The 23,209-nt window shown below is 41.9% G+C and overlaps 2 protein-coding genes across 3 annotated transcripts in view; one reads left to right on the top strand and one right to left on the bottom strand.

Annotated features, from left to right (window-relative positions):
* Positions 1–3,607: 3,607 nt before the first annotated feature.
* On the bottom strand, positions 3,608–7,451 carry LOC148774744 (uncharacterized). Its single transcript, XM_088829437.1, has 3 exons — positions 7,442–7,451; positions 5,329–6,165; positions 3,608–3,834 (listed from the first exon to the last, which is right to left on the bottom strand). Exons 1-3 carry the CDS (start codon positions 7,449–7,451, stop codon positions 3,812–3,814), a joined length of 870 nt encoding a protein of 289 aa, XP_088685563.1. The 3' UTR covers positions 3,608–3,811.
* The window catches only part of STAT5B (signal transducer and activator of transcription 5B), a 65,169-nt gene continuing 47,616 nt past the window's right edge, over positions 5,657–23,209 (top strand). For both annotated transcript variants that reach the window (XM_055407885.2, XM_088829119.1), the window contains exon 1: positions 5,657–5,795. The gene's annotated coding sequence lies outside the window, so the exon portion shown is untranslated. The remainder of the gene's footprint in view (positions 5,796–23,209) is intronic.

The following is a 23,209-nucleotide window of genomic DNA, read 5'->3' as shown; positions in this document are numbered from 1 at the left end:
GTGGGGAAGAGGGGTGTCTGTCGGTGCCAGGGCTTGATTCTGCCAGAACGTGGGCAGCAAAAAAGAAAAGAGCTGAGTTAGAACTGCTTCCAAATCCCAACTTTGCCAACTTAGCAACTGGGTGACCTGAAACCACTTCCCTTCTTTGTAAAGCAAACTTGGCTCTGCTGTGTGACTCCAGGCACATGAGTCTACCTCTCTGAGTTGAGTGGCCTCTTTCATAAAAGGAGGACAGCAAGGCTTACCTGCCAGGATTGCTATGAAGACTCACTCACAGAGCCAAGCACATAGTAAGTAGGTGCTCAGGGACTTCAGCCAGTAGAGCCAGGTATTTTCTCCTCAGCACCCTTGAGCCCCTCAATCCTGTATTGCAAACCTCTGCTTTCTTTCTTAATATTTATGCATTTGGTTGTGTGGGGTCTTAGTTGCAGCATGCAGACTCTTAGTTGTGGCATGTGGTATCTAGTTCCCTGACCAGGGATTGAACCCTGGGCCCTTTGCATTGGGAGCACAGAGTCTTAGCCACTGGACCACCAGGGGAGTTTCCGGAAGCCTCTTCTTAAGGCCAGAACTAGTTGCCTAAAGGGCTGTGTCTCACTGCTTGACTTGTAATCTGTGAAAGAGTGTGAGTTGCTCAGTCGTGTCCAATTCTTAGAGGCCCCGTGGACTATAGCCCGCCAGGCTCCTCTGTCCATGGGATTCTCCAGGCAAGAATACTGGAGTGGGTAGCCATTCCCTCTCCAGGGGATCTTCCCAACCCAGGGATTGAATCCCGGTCTCTTGCATTGCAGTCAGATTCTATACCGTCTGAGCCACCAGAGAAGCCAATGTTTCAGAAATATGTGCTGAATTAATAAAGGTCTCTGTCACAGCATAGGGCTTCCTCAAACTCTGATCCCTTTCTCTAGTGCAGTGCCCCGCTTCCCATTTATTAAGCCCACTGATTACCAGTCCCCTCTTCTTGCTGAGCTAGTTTCTCCTCCTTCTAGCCCAACAAGAAATCTCTTGTGTCTCAGCCAGCCCAGTATGGACCTCAAGCCCTCAGGGCAGTACATGAGAGAGGGCTGTGCATCTCCTTCTCCGCCACCTCCCCACCACTTTGCCTGTCCTTTTTGTTATGACTCGAGGAGATTCTTGATTCACAGCGTCCTGAAGGCTCTCTCCTCTGCTGCCTTGGCTTCTGCCTGCTCTAGTCTTACTGATCTGCTTTCCCCCTCACAGCAGCAGTAGCCTCATCTTTGACCAGTGCTGGGCTGTCTTTTGAGTTCTTAATCCACCTGCTAAACCAGTGAATTACCTGGCTGGAATGGCGCTCTGCACCTTCTTCTGTGTCAGCCTCACCCTCTCTGGATGATAGCACTGCCCCAGGACTCTGCATGGAAAGGGCATGATGACCCTGTCCCAGGAGGAGGTGGGGGCCCCTAGGGCTTTCTAGGGAACCATCCCTTTAACTCTGGCTAGAAGGGAGCCCAGACAGGTGAGGCAAACAGGAGCAAGACAGCGAGCGTGTAAGAATCTCCAGGTGGCAAAGTCTGCATGGACCCACACATCCATCACCCACATCCCACATACTGACTACTGCCTCCCCTGCCAGCTCCCTCTTGGCCCCGCAGGCTGACTGGGGTTGAGCTGTGGGTGGGGGTGGGGGTGGGGAGACAATACTCATGTATCAAGCTAGGCAGGATGCTTTCACAAACCCTATATCTCTAATTTTTCCTTTTATTAACAAAAAATGTTCACGTTCCCCATATTTTAATAGGTAGCACAGGACATGATACAAAAACTCAGAAGACTTAAAAGGATAAATGGTGAAAAGTTAGGGCTTCCCAGATGGCGCAGTGGTAAAGAATCCACCTGCCAATGCAGGAGACACAAGAGGCCAGGTTCAGTCCCTGGATCGGGAAGATCCCCTCCAGTAGGAAATGGCAACCTGTTCCAGTATTCTTGCCTGGAACGTCCCATGGACAGAGGAGCCTGGTGGGCTACAGTCCATGGGGTCGCAAAGAGTCGGACAGGACTGATCATGCGTGTGTGCGTATGCCTGCACGTGCTCACACACACACAGTGAAAAGTTAGTCTCTCTCCTTTCCTGTCCCTTGGGTCCCTTCCGCAGGGACAACTTTACAGTCTTGTGTATACTCCCATAATGTGTCTATACATTTACAAACATAACTTACACCTCCTATGAGTCACACTGGAGGGAAACTGAGGCCCTCAGAGAAGTGAAGTACTTCGACTAAGGTCACACAATTGTGAAATTGACAGAGCTGGGATTTGCAAACAGATCTAAGTGTAAAACTCAGTTCTTTTCGCTGTCTGCACTCTGGCAGAAGCAAGCCCTGGTACCAACAGAGCCCTCACCCCCACCCCCACCCACCATGAACCACTGGCTGTGACAAACCTCCATTCTGAGGCCTTGGAGATACAGGGGTCTTTGGTGAGTGTCCGAGGCTCCAGGGACCTGTACTGACTTACTATGCAGGAAGCAACCTGGTATGGAAGAAGGAAAGTTCCCGCAGGTGTCCTTTGGTGGCTGCTATGTGGTCGGGACCAGTATGACTCCCAAGGTACAGAGAGTTCTGGAGAGAGAAGCCACATGAGTGTACGAGCGTGGGTCTCTGGCTAGAGGGCATCATGGTTGTGGTTTCAACTACATTTCCAGAAAATACCCTCATGGTTGGGCAGGGCTGAGTGGGGATGGGAAGTGTGGGGGCTGTTCTCTGTGGAAGCTACGTGCTGGTGCAAGCAGGTGAGGAGAGGAGGCTGGGGTCAGTCCCTGGTGGAGAGCAGGCAGGATGCCTGAGCGGGGTTGCCCACCAGACTTCCAGGCTCTCAAGTCTCTCTCTCTCCTTGGTCAGGCCAGGGTGGGCTAAGAGAGACCCCCAACTCTCTTGACTAGTGAATACCTGTACACTTACAGCTATGTCTCAGGCAGCTTCCTACGTGAGCTCTCTGTAGGGTCTTTCTGGATCCTGGCTTCCCATTCCGTTTGTTTCTGTGACTCCCTATGGGTCATGTCTCAGTCTGGGGTCCCCTCAATTTAGGGGTCTCTGTCCCTGAGGCCCTGTGAGAACCAGGAGAGCCAGGCAGGGTCTCACCTCGCCTGCAGTGAAAGGAGGAGAGGTAGGTAGTGAACATTCCTTCCTGTCTCAGGTTGACAACATTCCTGTTTTGCAGAGGTAGTAGCCAGAACATTCCGTCCTTTATGTCAGTGCACACAGCCGGCCAGATCTAGCTTGGCGCCTAGTGGTCAGTCAGAGATGTGCTATGAGAGGCAAGAGTCAAGAGACATACCTGACCCGCCCTCCCAGCATTCAGACCAGCACCTTCCTCGCTGGTGAATAACAGCCAAGGCAACTGCATAGAGTCCTAGACCTGACCAGTCCTAGGAAGAGGAGTGTAAATCTTAAAAACAAGTAACAGTTAACAGCCCTATAGTGCTTTACAGCATTCGAAGCACTTTACATGTACTCACTCACTAAATTCTCCCTACAATGCTTTGAGGTAGGTCTTATTACCACGATTATATTACAATGAGGAAATCAAGACAGAAAACTTGCTCCAGGCCACACAACTCAAGGAGCTGATGGTGAATCTGGTTCTAGAGTCTGTGTTTTTATTTTTTAAAATAAGTTTATTTATTTATTTTGGGCTGTGCTGGATCTTCGTTGCTGCACGGGCTTTTCTGTAGTTGCAGAGAGTAGGGGCTACTCTCTAGTTGCAGTGCTCGGACTTCTGACTGTGGTGGCTTCTCTTGTTGTGCAGCACAGGCCCTGGAGCTTTCAGGCTTCAGCAGTTGCAGTGTGTGGGCTCAGTAATTGCAGTTCCCGGGCTCTAGAGCACAGGTTCAATAGTTGTGGCACGTGGGCTTAGTTGCTCCAAGGCATGTGGGATCTTCCCAGACCAAGGATTGAACCTGCATCTCCTGCATTGGCAGGCAGAACCTTTACCTGTGCTGTGCTTTTAATTTTGTGATTCTGTGCTTTTAATTACTATGCAGTCATCCTGATTTCCATTTCTATTCCTAGAGGGTAGGGTTTGTTCCTCAAATATTTACTGAGTGTCTGCTCTGGGCTGGGACAGCATGGGAGCATTTAAAGGTTGAATGGGATATTGTGTGTCATTGAGGGTAGAAAGGCATGTAAACAAGAAATTGTCCTTCAGCATGAGGGTGCCATAATATGAGCATAAATGTGTGGCTGGCAACAGGGAGAGTGAGGTGCATACTGCCTAGAGCAAATGTCACCAAAAGGCAGATGTCAAGTGGCAGGAGGACATTCCAGGCAGAGGGAATGGTATATGAAAGCGTACAAGAAAGAGATATGGTGTGCCTAAGTGTTGAAACCTCATGGACAGTAACTGTCAGAGGGGTTGCCAGAGAGCTCAGGGCTGCCACTTCCGTCCAGCTTCCTGCTCCAGCCTGTCCTCCAGCTCTGGCCTCCAAGCTCTCAGTACCTACTCCGTGAGAAGCACTGTGCCAGGTGTTGGCCCAGAATGTGGGAGAAAAGCGGTAGCCTGGGTGGCAGAGAAGGAGCTGGTGATCAGCTGCAGACAAAGATCTTTGTGGCTGGTGTTATTCAGGAGGTGAAGGCAAGGCTGCTGGGAAGAGCTGCTGAGGGAGGATTATGGGAGGACGTGGGGACTTGCAGACCGTGGTCATCTCTGGACAGGGAGATTTTCAGACTGTAGGGAAGGGACAAGCTCTGTGCATTTGGGGGGGAGGGGGTCCTTCTCCTTTCTGCTGCTGCAGCTGGGTTTCTGGAGATCTGACATGCCTTGCTTTAGTGCTGGCCCTTGGAGGGTTGCCAGGGAAACCGTCGGCCAGCTCCAGAGATGTAGCCAGAGGAGAGTGGGTGACTCAGGCTGCCTTCTCAGATACTGCACCCCCTCCCCATTACACGGAAAAGGCTCTGAGGCCCTTTCTTCTGGATCCTACACAGCTGATCCTGTCTCTTCTTCTCTCTCTGGATAGAGTCCCTCCTGCAGTTCCACTGGTGGGATTCCCCAGAGAGGGAAATATCCCAGACACCTCTGGCCCCCATAGATTCACTCTGGAACAGTGGCTGGAGGGTCAGCGTAAACTCCTGCTGTGGCCCTTCAGGCTTTCCTCTTGCCTGTCCTCCGTGTGGTAAGCGGCAGGAGCCCGGGCTGGAACGCCCTCCAGGGAGCAAACCCGGGATAATTATTGATGGGGCAGCAGTGGACTTCTGACCTCGGCCTGCGAGGGACAGGCCCCAGAACGCAGGCCCCAGCGGGGGCGCAGGAAGGTGGGCGGGCCGCAGAGGGGGGCCAATCAACACGACCACAACAAGGGGCAGCCGACCTTACCCAAACAAAGCAGCATGTGCTCGCGGCCCGCGAACCCGCCCGGGAGTCGAGCTGCAAAGCGGCTCCAGCACCGCCAAGAGGGGCTGCCAGCGGCACCGGCGCCCCCGCACTCGCCCAGGACGCGCGGAGGGGGTTCCGGGTCCCTCCAGGGCGGCCGCGGAGGTGGGGCGAGGGACCACGGGGCTCGCGAGCGCGCGCCGGGCGGAACCAGGAAGCGGCGCGCGCCGGCGCGGGGCGCGCTCGGGGCTGCGGGCGACGCGCGCGGTCGGGCCTCCGCGCGCGAGCGGCGCGCGCGCCCCCGTGGGCCCCGGCGCGAGGAGAGTCGTCGGCCGGAGCCGTCACCCCGGGCGGGACCGAGCGCAGGCGACGACGCGCGGCGGCCCGGCCGAGGGAGGGAGCGAGCGAGCGGGCGGGCGAGCCAGAGAGCGGGTAGGAGGCAGCCTCTGGCGCCCGAGGGGCCGCGCGAGGTAGGAGCTGCGGGGCCGGTCTGAGGCTTGGGGCCCGCGGAGGGAGGCCGGGGAGCTTGCTCGGGTGGGGCCCCGCGCCCCGGCCGCCCAGACGCCCGGCAGGGCCTCGCCGCCGCCATCGCTCCCCGGGCCGGGAGGGCGGCCGCGGGGACCGCGCACTGGGTGAGGGGCGCCACGCGGGGCGAAGGCTGGAGGGCCGCGCGAGGGGCGTAGTGCGGCGGCTGCGGCGGGCCGGGATGGGTAGCGGGCAGAGACCGTGCGTGCGCGGGTGTCTGGGTGGTCTGCGGTCGGCCGCTCACACCTCCGTGGTGCAGCTGCCCCCGCCGGCTCCTCGCGTTCGTCCTTATTTCGGGAGAGGTATCAGCGACTCCTGCGGGGGTGGGATGAGCGCGGCGGGGGGCGGCGGGGCGGTGGGGGATTTAGCCAAGCTTCAAGGAACAGCGCCTTATAAGGCGTCCGGACAACAAACACGAGCGTTTCGTTCAGGCTCGGGGGGCGGGGGCGTTGCAGAATCCCCCACCAGGACCCGCCAAGCCCCGGCTGGTGCGTGTGGCGGTGGGAAGCGGCGCGTTCTGGTTTTCTAGCCGGGGATAAAGAGTTTTTTAAAAAGTGCTCCTGGTGTTGGGGGCAGATACGCAGCGTCGGAAGGGTAGTCTGTTGTGTCACCCCAGCTGGTCTGAGGCTAAAGGAATCTGGCAAGATGGTCAGGCGGATCAAAGAGGAAAAGAAGTTGTGTGGAGCAAGAGGCGTCTGCAGACACTTGTAGCCAGCAATGATGGAAAAGGCGAAGACTGGAAAACAAGCGCCAGTTTTAGGAAGAGGGGATTAATGCGAACTACAGGAAATTTAGGGGCAAAAAGAGATAGCAATTCTCTGTTTCCTAAAGAGCCATGCCACATCTTTTTTGTTTTTGTTTTTCTTGTCCCCTCTGATCCTGTCATTGTATTTGATACCGTCGTATCAAATAAATAGTGCTCAAAGTGGGTCGTAGAATGTTAGAGCTGGAAAGGACCCCCGCGGTAATGCTGCCTTCTTTATTGAACAAATGAGGAAACTGAGGCCAGGTGGAAGGATCGGCTTGCTCGGTTCGCACAGCTGTTTAGAACTTCAGGAACTGAAATGTCGGTCTGAAGACTCTCAGATCAGTGCTCTTCCCGAAGCATAAAGAAATAGTAGATCTTTCCCTAAATACAGTTTCATGAATTGTCTCTGGAATGCCCTCGGGGAATGCCCCTTGAAAGGGCCAGTGTAGCACCTAATTATTAAACTGAGGTCCCCTTTTCAGTCTTCAAATGGTGTTTATCGTCCGCTTGTATCTTAGATTTCCAAAGTGGTTGGATAGCCGCCTGGGCCATAATAAGCTTTCAGCTGTTGAGTATATTATCTCACATAATTTTGTTATCGTTCAGCAAAGGTAATAGAACTCTGCCTCTTTCCTCAACGTTTTTCTGTGATTATTTATTTGTTTACATTATGTTGATCACATTGTTGGTGTTCACTGACTATGTGTATTTAGCGTGCCTGTCATTTTTTTAATTTCATTCCCTAACACTGTGAACGCTAGATCAGTTTTGATAGTGTTACATGGTGGAATTCTGTTGCTTGACTTTATTTCAAGGCTTCAGGGTTCTTGTTTGTATTGGTACCGGTTTCCATCTCTTGGAAGATCACAGTTGTTAGAACTGATAGTGTAAGGGGGAGAAAGGGGCTGCTGATTTTAAGAAAATGTATTATGTGACAGTTTGTGATATCTGTGGGTTTAACCAAAACAGCACCACACTTTTGGTCAGGTTGTTATCTAGTAGATTGCCTGTTTTCTGTAGCCTTTGGAAAATGGAAAATTCAAGCACCTGGTTGAGACACAGGGAGAGAATGGAGAAATCTTTTTTGAAAAAGCAAAACATTAAAAAAAGTTGATTTCTATCACCAGCAGTTTGGTTATTGCACAACTGGGAGCTAAACTGCACAACATCTTTGCTATACACCCAACTAAACTAAATCAATTATCCCCATCCTCCCTAGTCAGGATGCCCATGTTTGCCCACAGGGTGTTCATATGAATTGTGCTAAAAAATGTAAGGTGGCTGTGTTTCTTAAATCGGGTACTTCATGATATACATGATGGAAGGGGGGGAAAGTGCTATTACTGTTTGGAGTGTTACAACATGAATATTTTGGTCAGCACTTCCTATTGTGCCCCAACTTCTCATTTCATCGTTTTCTTGCTCTCGATTGATGTTTTTTAAACAATTTTATTTACATATGCAAAACCCACATCAGGACTAGTAAAAGGTATCATTTGTTTGTTGCTCTTTGGGTACTTAATGTCAAATTGTTTCAAGTTATATCATTATAGTAAAGTTATTTCATATCATATTCAAATTATTTGTGATTTGTGTTAGGTTTATGTTAATCAGTGTGCTTATGGTAGTTAATTTGACTTATTTTTGTATAGGTAATTGATACAGGTAGCCTATTAGAAAAGGATGATGTTGTAAATAGGTAAATAATATGCTCAAGATTAAATTGTAGGTTGAAGGTAGAAGCCAAGGAAGCTTAACTCTTCTAGTGCCCTACAAACATGTGTATCTCATGAATTTTCATAGATATCTGGCTGTTCTGACCACCAGTGACACGTATTTTTCCCTTTCTATTAGAGTGTAGATTACCTACACTTTAGTGTACATTATTATGTATTCTATGTGTACAATAGTGTAGTGTACATTATTCCTACAAAAGGAAGCAGAAAACCTCCTGTTTTTCATTAGTTTTTTTTAAACTTATTCTTTGAGAAAGTTATCTGACAGTTCTAGGTTACTGAGCTCTTCAGAAAAATATCCTTTTACTGCATTTTAAAGTATCAAAATACTTTGATAATTCTTAATAAAAATAATGTTTAAAATTTTGTTCTAAAGAAAGTATCACTGTCCCTGATTTTGTGTGGTATTTAAAGGAAAAGATTTTTCTTTAAATCTGTGCTTTGTTAATAGAACCGTTCTAAAATCGGAAGTATTTTTTCCCCTGCAATGTTGGAAACAACAGTTTTGTGCTTATTTCTGGGAATAGGAAAGTCAGATTTAACAATCTAGTTTCCACGGATCAGTTTTTTTTGTACATTTAAATCGTGATAACATCGATTAAAAATGTTTTTACTTTGCTTTCTCTTAATTGTCATGTCCTTATTTTAATTAAATAGCATGTTTACATTGGATGTTTTGTTATGAATGATGATCCTTTACTACTAAAAAACCTAAGCCCATTTGGAGAGGATTTTACATATCTAAATCTAGGCTATTTTTACTAATCAAAGAAAGGAGTAATTTACAGGTGTTTGACTTTTAGTTGAAGGAGACCCTCACTTTTGGTGGTTTTAGGGTTTTGGATGACGTTTTATTACTTTTGTTAGTTTTGGTCACACCCATGACTTCCTTGGAAGGTATCTTTGAGGTTTGGTTTCCTTTTTTTATAATGGTAATATTGGGGTGGGGGTGCTTCCTGTTTGTATTTTCAAAATTAGGTCCACATGGTAACCTTTTGGTAGTGTCACATTTTTATTTTATACGTATAAAGACGAGCATCAGATGCCATGTGGTTTGTCTTTGACCGATCGTACTGCCTCATGACAGCTCTACTGAGTACCCAGTTGGAAAGACAGACATCCCAGATCTTCCCAGCTCCCTTCAAAGTTTAGCTGCCTTGGAAGAAGTCTTAACAACAACTACCACAACAAAGGTGCAATTAACAGAAAAATGGGGCTGCCCCTTTCTGTTTTCCTGCCAGGTACCTAGAAAACACATAGCGCTAAGATAGAGTGAAAATATGTTATGTATAGCTTTGACTGTCAGAGCTTTCAAGAGGGGGTTGCCATAGGTTTATATGATATGGAACTCCCATCTATCTAGCAGTGACTATACCAGTTTTTCTGACCTCACCTAGAAGTTGTACAGGATGTCATGGAGGAGTTAAATAAGAACAAGGAGAAATTTAGTGTGGTGATGGTAGAACTTTGGAGGAATCACCCTCAGTCATAAAACTCTTCCTTGATCCTCCTGGATAATCATTAACGTGGTAGATCACTTTTAATATAAATGTTGGACTCTGAGTTGTATGGAGCGTTGTGGAGAAGACTATCCTTGAAAGAAGTACATATAGTATTGTTTCAGTAGTTGAAGCAAGTGGCCTTTTCCTCGCCTTCAACTAACGTTATTACAAGAAGCATAATGACTTAATAGACTCCTGATTAAATTGGCATTCAAACATGTTTGCAGTTTAGGGACAGTTTCTGTCTTATAAATTTTCTTTTAGATCACATCACTGAAGGCAGTACTATATGAGCGTGTGGCAGTTTGCAAATAAGGTTGATGACTGTCTTGACCTCCCATTCCCCCTCCCCCCGTAGTCAATAAAGTATGAGTTTGTCACATACTGGATATTTTCTTCATTGGGTTTATTCATAATAATTACTTCCATTTCTCATGTATTATAGTACTACTAAGATGAACAATACATATATTGATTGAAAACTTTTTGGAAACTAGCTTGCAGAATCCAACACTCATTCTCCCTTTGTTCTTCCACTGCCTTTGGCACTCTAATGAACTCTTTAAAATTATTTTCCAGATTTATTTCTAGTATGAAGAGAAGTATCTCCATATTCTGTGCACTACTAGTTTTTTGAGGTGCTTATGCTGACTCATTTTTTAATTTTACTAAGATATAGAGTATGGTTTGAGAGCAATAATGAGATTCTCAGAAAATATGAAAACTTTCCTTTCTGACTACTTAGAGAAAGGTTGGGGAAGACACGGGGAAATACATCCATGAGCCAATCAGTTATTGTTATTTGTTGGGATTAATTTGGTGACTAATATTTTCAGTGCCCATCAGGCTAGTAAAAGTGACTTTGGCTTTACCCTGTAATGATCAGGACAAACCCGAGTGTTCTCTAATGTTGCTTGTCTTTTCCTGGTAGGGGATTTTCTTTTACATATGGGAAATCAAGCCAAAGTTACCAGTAACAGCCATGTCCAAGATTTGTATATAAAAAAAGAAAACCTCTTGAAAAAAAGCAACTCTTCACCCCTCTGGGCTGTAACTCTACTTATCATGGGCTCATTTGAGAAGGTATACCAATTATTTGTATAATTATTATTATGCTATCTTTCAAAAAGTGGTCAGAAAATTAAAAGTACTTCGAATTATGCCCCAAACCTAAAAGTGAAGATAGTAAAAAGAATTACAGAGTGCCAAGCAGACACTGTTATAAGCTCTTGGCATGTTTTAACTCATGATCCTCAGAGAGGTGGGTTCTATCCTCAGATGAAAGAGGAAGAAATGGCCACAGAGAAGTTAAGTAATTTGTCCAGGGTCACACTGCTGCTAATGGCAGGGCTGGATCCAGACACAGGCCAAGCTGAATCCAGAAGCTGAGTTGTTACCCACTGTACTTCGAAGGAGAGCGGGTAACTGTCACTTTGCAGTGAGCCGTTTGGTTTCTTTAGAGGTTTATGGTTCTTTGTGTTCCAAAATGGACTCTCTCTCTTTTTAATAGAAAATTTTTAATGTATATTTGGAATTTTTTTAAGTTTATGAAGGTGATGGTAGGTGTTTTACAACTAACTTATATATTCCTGATAGAAATTATATTAAAATAGAGAAAGTCTTCATTTTTAACTCAAAGTTGTCCTTTGTTTCCTTTCTGCTGATGTTACCATGTGCATCATAGGGGAAGAGCTATAAGCTTGTCTCTTTGGCTTCTGTTTACAAACAAAAGGATCTTCTGTGTCAGTGTGGTTTGAGGCATGCATGTTTGTTGACTGAGAATGCAAGTATCCAGCTCGTTTTATTTGCAGTTTTATTTTGAAGGGATTTATGGTCCTATTCTTGTTTTAAAGCCAGCAATTGTGGTTTTTGAAATAGGAAGACTTAAGAATTTTAATTTGAGGGGATAGTTTTTAAAAGGCAACTGAACTTATTGCATACGTTTCTAGTTTAGTTGTGCAAAGGCCCTTAGAAAGTAGTCTCAGAATGTATTCCTTTTCATATCTGATGCTTACATTATTCTCTCATCCCTTTTTTTAGAGGTGGATTGTAAAGTTAAATCTTGGAGACAGAATTCACAACCCTAAAGTGTAGTGATTTGAACTTGAGAGATCAAGTCAGGGATGAGAAAAACTTCAGTTCCCTGAGCAGACAGTATGAACTTGTTCAGATAAACAGAGGATGTTAACTTCCAGGGTTGTCAAACTGTCACCTTTGACCAGGGTTGAATTTTCTTTGAATGTTGACAAAAGTTACAATGTCAGTGGAAAAAGCTTAATGTGAAGTATGTATAACTCAGAATTTCCTTATGTTTGTGTCAGTGAGATCCTACAATTAAAGCTTTTTTTTTTTAAGTGTATATATATGTCTGATGAGTTTAAAAAGCCTTCAGTGGGGGTTTCCAGCCTTTAGGTGAGAGTCAATTAGAAAGTTTGTGAAAAACTATTTTGTATTGTCTAAAATTCAGAGCCTAAAGCTGGTAGCAACTCAGTATGTTTTTATAAAGAATGGGATTTTAAAAAATCCAAACTGGGAGAAATTTAAAATATTGTAGCAAACTATATTTAAAATATCATTGTAGCAGAAAAAAGAAAAGAAACTGTTGAGTACTTAATCTGTTGACCAGAGTACTAAAAATTAGGATTTATCAGCTTCATGATATAGCATTCTACAGTATATTCATGGTTTAAACTAGGCAAAAATATTCTCTCAGAAATAATGCTGATTCTATTTTTCCCTTTGTTTTGTGTTTCTAAAAATCATTTGGTCGTCTTTTAGGCTTGAAAAAAGTACCAACCGAGGTAGCTACAGAAAATATATAGCTCTTTACAGAATGAAGCAGTCACTTCAGCTTGTGGATTTGTATTTTTAGGATTTGTGATGTTTCTGGTAGAAAGTAAGAGAGAGTGCTGGTCAGAATTGAACTTTGTAGTGTCTTACTCCGGAAGATACGGAAAGTCCAATGCATAGGGATGTAGTGCAAATATTCCTTGTTCTTTTATTGTTATTGTTTCAATTGTGTAATGATATATTAAACCCTGAATGTGAGCATATTTTAAAGATGAGTTTATCCTTCAGTGAGTTTAAACATCAAGTGAAAATACTAATGCGTTGTAATGTGTAATAGAGATTGGCCTTCCTCCTTAACTGTTGAAGGTACCAAAACAAAATAGAAAATGTTTGGCTTTCTGAATGACATGGCTGCAGTGAACATGCTGAGTTGGTAATGAAGCATAATCCTTTGATTTTGCAATACCAGAGTAAAACACATCATTTTAAAGGAATGGGTCCATAAGATAACTTATTACCTCAGTCATGTATTTAACTTATTACCTTAATCATGTATTTAACTTATTACCTTAGTCATGTATTTTAAATTTTGTCCCAGAAATGAGACATCATCAAAATTTATGGTTTTGAAATTTTATTCCTTAAGTGTGAGAGGTCTAGTTGGGACAGAACATTATATTCCAGTTATATTGGTAAATTTCAACAGGACAAATATAAAAACAGTGTCTTTTAGGAAATAACTCCTAAAAGAAATATATAGGCCAGGCATAAGCATAGGCACTGAAAAAAGATTTCTTCTGGGTTGTGGGATTCTGGGTGTATGTGTCCACTTTCTAGTTGGTTCCCATTTTTCTACAATAAATAGGTGATAATAAATAGGAACCCTGGAGAAGGAAATGGCGACCCACTCCAGTATTCTTGCCTGGAAAATCCCATGGACAGAGAAGCCTGGCATGCTGAAGTCCTTGGGGTTGCAAAAGAGTTGGACAGAACTTCGCGACTAAACAACAACAACAATAAATGGGAAATACTTTTGTAAACAAGAAAAGAAAGTTATTTTTAATGAATCGGTGAAGAACATGTGAGAGAGCTCTATAATAATGGAATATTGTTTAGCCATAAAAAGAAGGAAATCCATGGTGACAGTGTGGATGAACCTTGAGGGCATATTATGCTAAGTGAAATAAGTCAGACAGAAGAAAATGCTGTCTGACCTCACTTGTGGAATCTACAAAAACTGAACTCTTAGAAACAGCAGATTGGTGGTTGCCAGGCGAGCACAGTGGGGAAATGGATGAGGGTGGTTAAATGGTACAAATTTCCAGTTATTAAGATGAATAAATTCTGGGGATGTAAATTACAGCATCATGACTATATTACTATATACACAATACTATATTGTGTATTTTAAGTTGCTAAGAGAGTAGATCTAAAGGTTCTCACCAAACAAAAATTGTAACTATGTGAGTTGATGGATGTGTTAACTAACCTTATTGTGGTAATCATTTTGCAATATATACTTATATCAAATCATTTCATCTGCACGTAAGTTTGCACAATGTTGTATGTCAGTTATATCTCAATAAAGTTGGGGAAAAAGTTATTTTTAAAATGGCTTCTGTATATTGATTTATCTCAGAATGAGAAACCTGTTTTTGTTTTCAGTTAGTGTTTCCTTTTTAGGAGCAGAAAAACAAGTAGATTGTAATGTTTGTGTTAAATATTTGGCATGATGATCTGACATCTTTTTTTGATGTATGATATTAAAATCATTTTATTGTATTTAATATTCTTAAGAGTTAAAATAACTTGAGGAATGAGTTGTTTCTTATATTTGATGGAGTGCTTCATATTTTTATATATAAGCTGGTGGAGAATTATAATACTGTTTATAAATATAATAAGGAAATTATGTTATTTTACTTGGATATATGCTCTACTAGGTTGCCAGTCATTTCACACTGAAGGTGTGCATTTGTTTTTTCAACTTTTGGGGGGAAAATGGTCTTAGTTAACTTCTAGTAATGCTGAACATTATTTCAATATATTTTCTGCATTCGCTTTTGTATTGCTTTCTCATTCATGATTATACCTGCAAAGGTTGCTAGGTGTATCGATTTCTTTTTCTTGTAATTCCATTAGTCATGCTTAATGACTTCTCTGTGTTTTTTATGATATTCATTTGGGATTACCTGGTAAAAGAAACCTCTGGTGAAAGACTCTTTTAGGTATATGTCATTGCTAATACAGGAGATTTGTGTTTTGCCTTAATTAAATTTGCATTAAATAGTTTATTTGTAATGAAATCTAGTGTATAAAAGCATTTAACATTTTAAGGTGTTTAAGGACTAAAAATGAAAATACATTACAGATTTTGGAATTGTGAAGCATAGCTCTCTAGGTCTTATCACTTTGCAGCAAATAAAATTACAATCTTAAAATATGTACTATTGAGCCCAGCAGAACACCTACATATTTTATGTAAAATTCAACTCAGTAAAAATCTACCTTAACTTAGATTGTACCTTGTAATTTATTATAATGGAATTTCTAATAACAGAATTTTAAGTCAGTTTTGGGAATAATTAAACATAAAAGAGATCATACAGTACCTTTTGGTGTTTTTTAATCCTAAATCCATACGTGGTTAATTCCAATTCATGAAGATAATAATTATTATTATTTTATTTTTTAAGTAGAAGTTTTTATTTTATCTTTTTGGCCCTGATGCATGTGGAATCTTAGTAGTTCCTGACCAGAGATCGAACCTATACCCCCTGTAGTGGAAGTGTGATGTCTTCATTACTGGACCGCCAGGAAAATCTGATAGTATTTTGAAGATAATTATTTTTGTGTATTAAAAATAATACTGTAAGCGTATATTGCCCAATATGCCTTCATAAATAAATCCTGTTGATTTTATTACTTTTTTGCTTATCATTTCTTACCTCCTCTGCCTCCTGAAAATATGATAATCTCGTTTAACCCAAAATTATGTTTTCCTTTGGTTTCAATTCATTTATAGTTGCTGATTTCCTCTGTAATCCGTTTTAACACTGAGATATTATTGTGATCAGTAGATAATCTTTCTTCCCTTAAATATCTGAATCATTTTTACCAAACCATGAGATACTTTAAAAATTATATAAATTGGGGCCTCAAATTTAGTATTATATATTTCATAATATGGCATCAGTAAATTATTGAACATTTTAAAATTAATATATGAAGTGATTTATTGCTTTCTTCATTTAGAACTAATTACTTGATAGTGTTCTAGTCCTTATTTGATTTTGAGAACTTGACTGTCCTCACAAAGATAAGTCTTTTTCTAAGTCCTTAAATCTTAAAGTTATCTCTTTAAAGGAGCTCAAATGGATGTAAGATTCAAATGACTGTGAAAAAGAATTACTTCTTTTAAAAGTCAATATTATAATTTTGTTTGAAACTTTTTAATTCACTTTTTTCTCCTAGCTGCCAGAGACCTTTTGGGGATTGTGTGTAAGAGTATGTGCATGTGTTTGAGTGTGTGTGTATGTGTGTTTGAAATACTTTCAAAGTGTGTAAAGAAATCTATTCCAAAATTTTACCATAATTGGGCTACCAATCAAGGTAAGACTTAGTAAATACTAAGTAAATATTGACTGATTGCTGAGCTCATGCACTGTACAATCACATATGCTTTTGAGGGCAGTTAGACAATAACTTGGCCCATTAAGCCATGTACTCCAATGGTTCTTAACCAGTGGTGGACTAGGGGCCCTTTTGAGGCACTAATGAATCCATGGACTCTCTTCCCAGTAAAATATACACAGACAAAAAAAATGTGCATATGTTTCAAGAAGTTTGTGGACCCACAATTCAGCCAGCTCTCCGTTAACACAAGTAATGGAGATGAGAGACTGTGGAAAAGAAATAACAAATACTCCCAAGTTTATTGTTAAAACAGACTTATCTTGTTATCTGGGAGCTTAAGGGGGACTTGTTTCCCCAGGGAACTAATAGATATCAATATCCTTAAACATTTTTAAGGTGTGTATTCCATTGTATAACTGTACAATAATTTAGTTAATCCACTAATAATTCATAGCTGTTTCTAGTTTTTCACTTTTATAGACAACACAGTAGTACAGCTCCTTAGGCAGAGTGGATTTTTTTCACATTTACTGGACCATCTCCTTAATGTTAAGTTCTAGAAGTGGAGTTGCTGAGTCATTTGATAGTCATAGATAGTGCCAGACTGCCCTCCAAGAAGACTATTCCAGTCGACATGCCCACCAGTAACTAGTGCATGAAAGGGGTGGCCTTTTTCCCACATCTGCTGGTTACTAAGTGTTGGCAACCTTTCCATCTTTGCTAGTCTCTCATATTTGTTTGTATTTCTTTGATTTCTACCAAGGCTGGACAGTGCTTCACACGTTTGCTGGCCATTTTGTTTTCTCTTTGTGATTTGCCTCTGTATGTAATTAGCTTGTCTTTTCTGTTACAGGTGCTTGAGTTTTCCTCAGAGATCTTTCTGTCTTACATATTACAAATTATTTCCTCACTGTTCTTTTCTTTTTTTGGCTTTCAACTTTGTATACTATTTTTTTTTGTAGTACAAACTTGTTAAATTTTTTTGTAGTCTAGTTTGATAAATCTTTTCTTCTCTGATCTGGCTATTAAGACATACTTAGAAAAACCATACCTACCCAAAGATGGTAAAATTTTCATTTGTATTTTCTTTAGAATATTTTATTGTTCTAATTTTTTTAATTAATGTATTTATTTTTGGCTGTGCTGGGTCCTCATTGCTGCCAGGCCTTTTCTCTAGCTGTGGAGAGCAGGGGCTACTCTCCAGTTGCAGTGCTTGAGTTTCTCTTTGCGGGGGCTTCTCTTGTTGTGGAGCATGGACTCTAGGGCACACGGGCTTCTAGTAGTTGCAGCTCGATATAGAGCACAGGCTCAATGTGGGATCTTCTCCAGTCAGGGGTTGAACCCGTATTTCCTGCATTGGCAGGCCTATTCTTTCCCACTGAGCCACCAGGGAAGCCTGGTTCTAATTTTTTTTGCATTAAGGTGCTCAGTCCATTTAGAATCTATTTCTGTGTAAGAAGTGAGGTGGGACTGTGGCTTTATTAGTTTTCCTCAAGGTAACAATATTATTTATTGATCATTCACTGTATGCCCAGCACTGAGCTAAGTGTTTCACAAGTGTTAACAGTTTCAACCTAAAACAATTCCAAATCGCTTGCTAGTTATCCAGAAAAATCCACCACTTCCCATTAGCTTCCTCTTTTCCCCATTGATAGGAAAGTCCATCTTAATGTTTACTAAATCCTCTATATGTTCAGATCTGCTTCTTGTCTCTCCTGTTCCATAGATTAATGTGGTTCTGAATAGACTGTGTTGTTTTAATTACTATACCACATTTTTAATTTGGATCACTAAAATTTTTTTTCAGAATAAATCAGGTGAGAATTCACATGGACTTCCTTTAGAATGTGCATTGGAATAGGTTTTTAATATGATTCAAAATGAATTTCATATTCTTTGAACAGATGGTGGATAATCACTGGTAGTTTCATTAAAGAATCACTAGATTTAGTCTTCTTAAACATATCTTTCTATAGAGATTATGTAATAGAATGTAATTTTTAAAAACAATATTCTGAATACTTTCAATTCAAATAGTGTAATTTCATGCTAACATTTCAGTAAGTATAGTAAAATTATATATTTAAATTTTTAAATTTAAAACCTTAGGATTGCTTTCAAAATTTTTTCCTTCTAAGCAATACATAGAAACAGAGTTATAATTGTTACTGATAAGACGAGTATGAACTAGAAAATTGTTAAGAGTTATATAGGAATATGTGAAATATTTTGGTTATAGACAAGAAGCTTGTCCAATATAAATGTAATTTTTTAGAAGTAACCTTTTAAAAAAGGAAAAAGAAACAGGTGAAATCAATTTTAATAACATATATTCTTTAACTCCGTATACCCAAAATATTATTATTTCAACAAGTACCACATACTCACTGCACACTTAGTCGCTCAGTCATGTCCCACTCATTGTGACCTTGGGGATTCTCCAGGCAAGAATACTGGAGTGGGTTGCCATGTCCACTTCCAGGGGACCTTCCCAACCCAGGCATCAAACCCAGGTCTCCTGCATTGTGGGCGGATTCTTTACCATCTGAGCCACCAGGGAAGCCCAAGAATACTGGAGTTGGTAGCCTATCCCTTCTCCAAGGAAACTTTCTGACCCAGGAATCGAACCGGGGTCTCCTCCATTGCAGGTGGATTCTTTACCAGCTGAGCTAACAGGGATGCCCGTGTAATCAATATATGAACTAAAGAGGGACTTCCCTGGTGGTCCATTGGTTAAGAATCTGCCTCCCAATGCAGGGGACCCAAGTTTCATCCCTGGTTGGGGAACTAAGATCCCACATGCCCCAGGGGCAGCTAGTGAAAGCCCACTTACCTCAATGAATATCCAGCACAACCAAAATTGATTAATTAAAAAAAATAAACTGCTAAGGAAACATTTTACATTCCTTTTTTGCTGCTGAGTCTTCAAAATCTGGTATGTTTTACACATACAGCATATCTGAATTTAGATGCAAAGTTTCTACCAGAAGTACATGAAGTGTTCAGATTTCATAAAACTTTTAGTTGATAAAGTAGATTCACATACTGAGGTAATTCTAATAACCAAACATACTTGAAAGTCTTCCAGTAACCAAGTTGAGCCTCAATTTTTAAGTTTAACATTTGAGTTGATTAAAAATGAAATGAAATAAAAATTTAGTTCCTCAGTCACACTAGCCACATTTGAAGTGCCCCAATAATAGTATATGTGGCTTGTAGCTGTCATAATTGGACAGTGCAATTACAGGCCTTCTAAAGAAGTAAAATAAAATACAAGCTGTTTCCTACTTTTAACATCTAGTTTACATATAGCTCACATAAAGATAGGGTCTCTTACCCTCAGGGAACTGAAGTCATTGCTCTCGAAGGGAGCAGAATTTACTCTTACCTGACACTACTACCCTTATGGCAGAAAGTGAAGAGGAACTAAAAAGCCTCTTGATGAAAGTGAAAGAGGAGAGTGAAAAGGTTGGCTTGAAGCTCAACATTCAGAAAACAAAGATCATGGCATCTGGTCCCATCACTTCATGGGAAATAGATGGAAAAACAGTGGAAACAGTGTCAGACTTTATTTTTTTGGGCTCCAAAATCACTGCAGATGCTGATTGCAGCCATGAAATTAAAAGACGCTTACTCCTTGGAAGGAAAGTTATGACCAACCTTGATAGTATATTAAAAAACAGAGACAATACTTTGCCAACAAAGGTCCGTCTAGTCAAGGCTATGGTTTTTCCCATGGTCATGTATGGATGTGAGAGTTGGACTGTGAAGAAAGCTGATGGCCGAAGAATTGATGCTTTTGAACTGTGGTGCTGGAGAAGACTCTTGAGAGTCCCTTGTACTGCAAGGAGATCCAACCAGTCCATTCTAAAGGAGATCAGTCCTGGGTGTTCATTGGAAGGACTGATGCTAAAGCTGAAACTCCAATACTTTGGCCACCTCATGCGACGAGTTGACTCACTGGAAAAGACTCTGATGCTGGGAAAGGTTGGGGGCGGGAGGAGGAGGGGACGACAGAGAATGAGATGGCTGGATGGCATCACCGACTCTATGGACATGAGTTTGAGTGAACTCCGGGATTTGGTGATGGACAGGGAGGCCTGGCATGCTGTGATTCATGGGGTCACGGAGAGTCGGACACGACTGAGCGACTGAACTGAACTGAAAAAAAACATGATACCCCTAAAACTTCCCACCAGACCCCAATCCCAAAACGCACACAGACTACACAGATGCAGTCTTTTTGAAAAAAAAAACAAAAAACTGCTGCACTGAGGCCTGGTTGAAGTTTTATCCACATCCCTGGAGGCCCTTTGCTTTGTCAGGATTAGAAGAGCAGTCTGCTGGGAGAGGTGTGGTAGACGAGTAGAGGGATTCTTTGGTTACTCATGGGATCTCTGACTAGACATCCTAACGTCTTTTCCTTCAGAAACAAAATTATAGAAGGTAATTAGGTTTTGCAGGATTGTAAATCAGTTGGTTTGCGGGCTTACCTAGGAATTTTTCATCTCTTTCATTCCTTTGTTTCTGTGGGAAAATGTTCCATGTCTTGAATAACAAATATGCAGATACATTTGGATTCTGATTCCATTTGTAAGGTGGCCAAGAAGGTGGGGGAAAGAGGTTGGGAGTTGCCTGTTGTTTTTATTACAGAAGGTGCAGGGGTCTGGGTGCTGAATTTTGGTGCAACAGCCCAAATTGTCTCGTCACCTATATGACCTTGCTTACAACTCTGGAACTAAAACAACCCATACTGTTTTAGATGTAACTCAACTGTCAAAATCACTTTTAGGCAGAGTTGGTTTGTGTTTGGCCTTTTTTTTCCCATGTGTGTCTGTGGTTTTTTGTTTTGTGTGTGTGTTGTTTGTTCTTAATTTGTATGCACCGAATCTTAGTTGCAGCACATGGGATCTTTAGTTTTGACACGCAGGATCTAATTCCCCGATTAGGGGTTGAACCTGGGCCCCCTGTGTTGAGAGCTTGGCGTGCTAGCTACTGGGCCACCAAAGAGGTGTGTGTGTGTGTTTTAGAAACCAGGTTTGCCTGGAAAAGAATCTTATTTATCTTTTGCTCTTAGTTACTCTTCATGGTGTACGTAAAGTTGATGCTTGAAATTTGAGATCTAGTTACAAATGAAATTTTTCCTTTGAAAAGAAACCCACCCGCCCCCACTGCCATGTTAGTTTAATCTCAAGACATATCTTATGGAGGGGGGTAATTTTGAGTTATCATTCTGAGATGGTGATAACTCCACCTATTAATATATGTGGAAGATTGAAGCAACAGCTTCAGATGGCCAACTCGACCCTCCAGTCCTCAGTCCTTCCTTCTTAGTTTATCTTAATGGGTTTTTTTAAGATCCCTGGTTCTAGAAGGAACCTTTGAAGAAATGGATAGAACTGTGCTATCTTGAATATCAGCTGACGCCTAAGCCAAATTCAGTTGACTTTTTATTTATTTATTAAATAATTTTTATTTACTTACTGTTTTTGGCTGTGCTGGGTCTTTATTGCTGTGTGGGCTTTTCTGTAGTAGCTGTGAGCAGGAGCTACTCTCTACTTGCAGTGCTAGGGCTTCTCATTGCAGTGGCTTTTGTTGTTGGGAAGCACAGGCTCTAGGACTCTCAGGCTTCAGTAGTTGTGGATCCCAAGTTGTAGAGTACAGGTTCAATAGTTGTGATGGACAGGCTGAGTTGCTCCTGGCATGTGGGATCTTCCTGGATCAGGGCTCGAACCCCATGTCTCCTACATTGGCAGGCAGATTCTTTACCACTGCATGCTAAGTTGCGTCCATCTCCTTGCAACTCTATAGACTAGCCCGCCAGGCTCCTCTGTTCATAGGATTCTCCAGGGAAGAATACTGGAGTGGGTTGCCGTGCCTTCCTCCAGGGGATCAAACCCACGTTTCTGTATTGGCAGGTGCATTCTTTACCACTAGCACCACCTGGGAAGCCCATTGAGCCCCCAGGAAAGCTGGTTGGCTGTTTGATGTTAAATAAAATACTTGGTAGCTTTTACTCCCAGGCAGCCTTTTGGAAACCCTTCAGTTTAATATGGTGTCCAAAGTAGGTTAATTATAACTCAAAACATCCTTGTATACTTTACTGATTGTAAGTTATGCCTCAATAAAATTGAGAATTATTTCCATAAAGGAAGAACAATTTCCTTTTCTCCAAATACAATATAACCTATTTTAGAATTTTGAAATATTTCCTTAAAGGTGAAGATTTGAGTGTACAAAAATCGTGGTGTTCCAAGGGGAAATCTGACTCTTTTGTCTTAAAATTTATTATATTCATTATATTGAACAAAAAGATTGTTGCGTTGAGTTGAGAAACAGGGCATTTTCAAATATTTTAAAATATTTTTATTATACATAGATTTTCACTGTAATAGCATTTGTTATTGTAGTAGAATTGTACATATATTTTATTTCTTGGGAAAAAGGAGAAGCCAAATGTTACAGGCCACCTGCCACCTTGCGCTGCTATACATTGGTGAGAAGAAACTTGAGTCCTATTGTAAATTTTAAACTCTGTGCTCTGTATTTTTAGTATCTTGTGGGGATTGAATCTGCAAATCGTCTCTGAGAGATAAATGATTTGATTTGATTGTGACAAGCATGAAAATTATCCTCCATATGAAACTGTGTCTCCTGGGAAAAGCTGGACTAATACCGTACTGCAATGACCTTAACGGTGGAATCCTTGATTAGAGCCACAGTGTTATGCACACATTACAGCTCCATAAAGTTGATCAACTTCCCCCAGGGATGAGCAGATATCCTGGCTTTATCAGAAACTGCTTTCCCATTGCCACACCTTTCACGAAAACCAGTCATCACCATTGTTGTCTGATTTTGTTGAGATGCTTTTAAAACTGTTTCCCGCCCCCCCCAAATATTGGTTTGAATGCACAGACTTTGCTATTTACTTGTAAGATGTTGTG

The sequence above is a fragment of the Moschus berezovskii genome, chromosome 20 (assembly GCF_049115385.1).
Source record: "Moschus berezovskii isolate FMDL1 chromosome 20, NW_MosBer_1.0, whole genome shotgun sequence".
In the NCBI taxonomy this organism is placed as follows: domain Eukaryota; kingdom Metazoa; phylum Chordata; class Mammalia; order Artiodactyla; family Moschidae; genus Moschus; species Moschus berezovskii.
This window is presented reverse-complemented; position numbering and strand designations above follow the sequence as displayed.

Bases quoted from the DNA above. Each gene is read 5' to 3' on its own strand.
- LOC148774744 (XM_088829437.1), bottom strand. The intron at 3,835-5,328 runs GTAAGGTCGGCT...CCTGTGCTCTAG, and splicing joins GCACATGCTGCTTTGTTTGG to AGCCCGGGAACTGCAATTAC.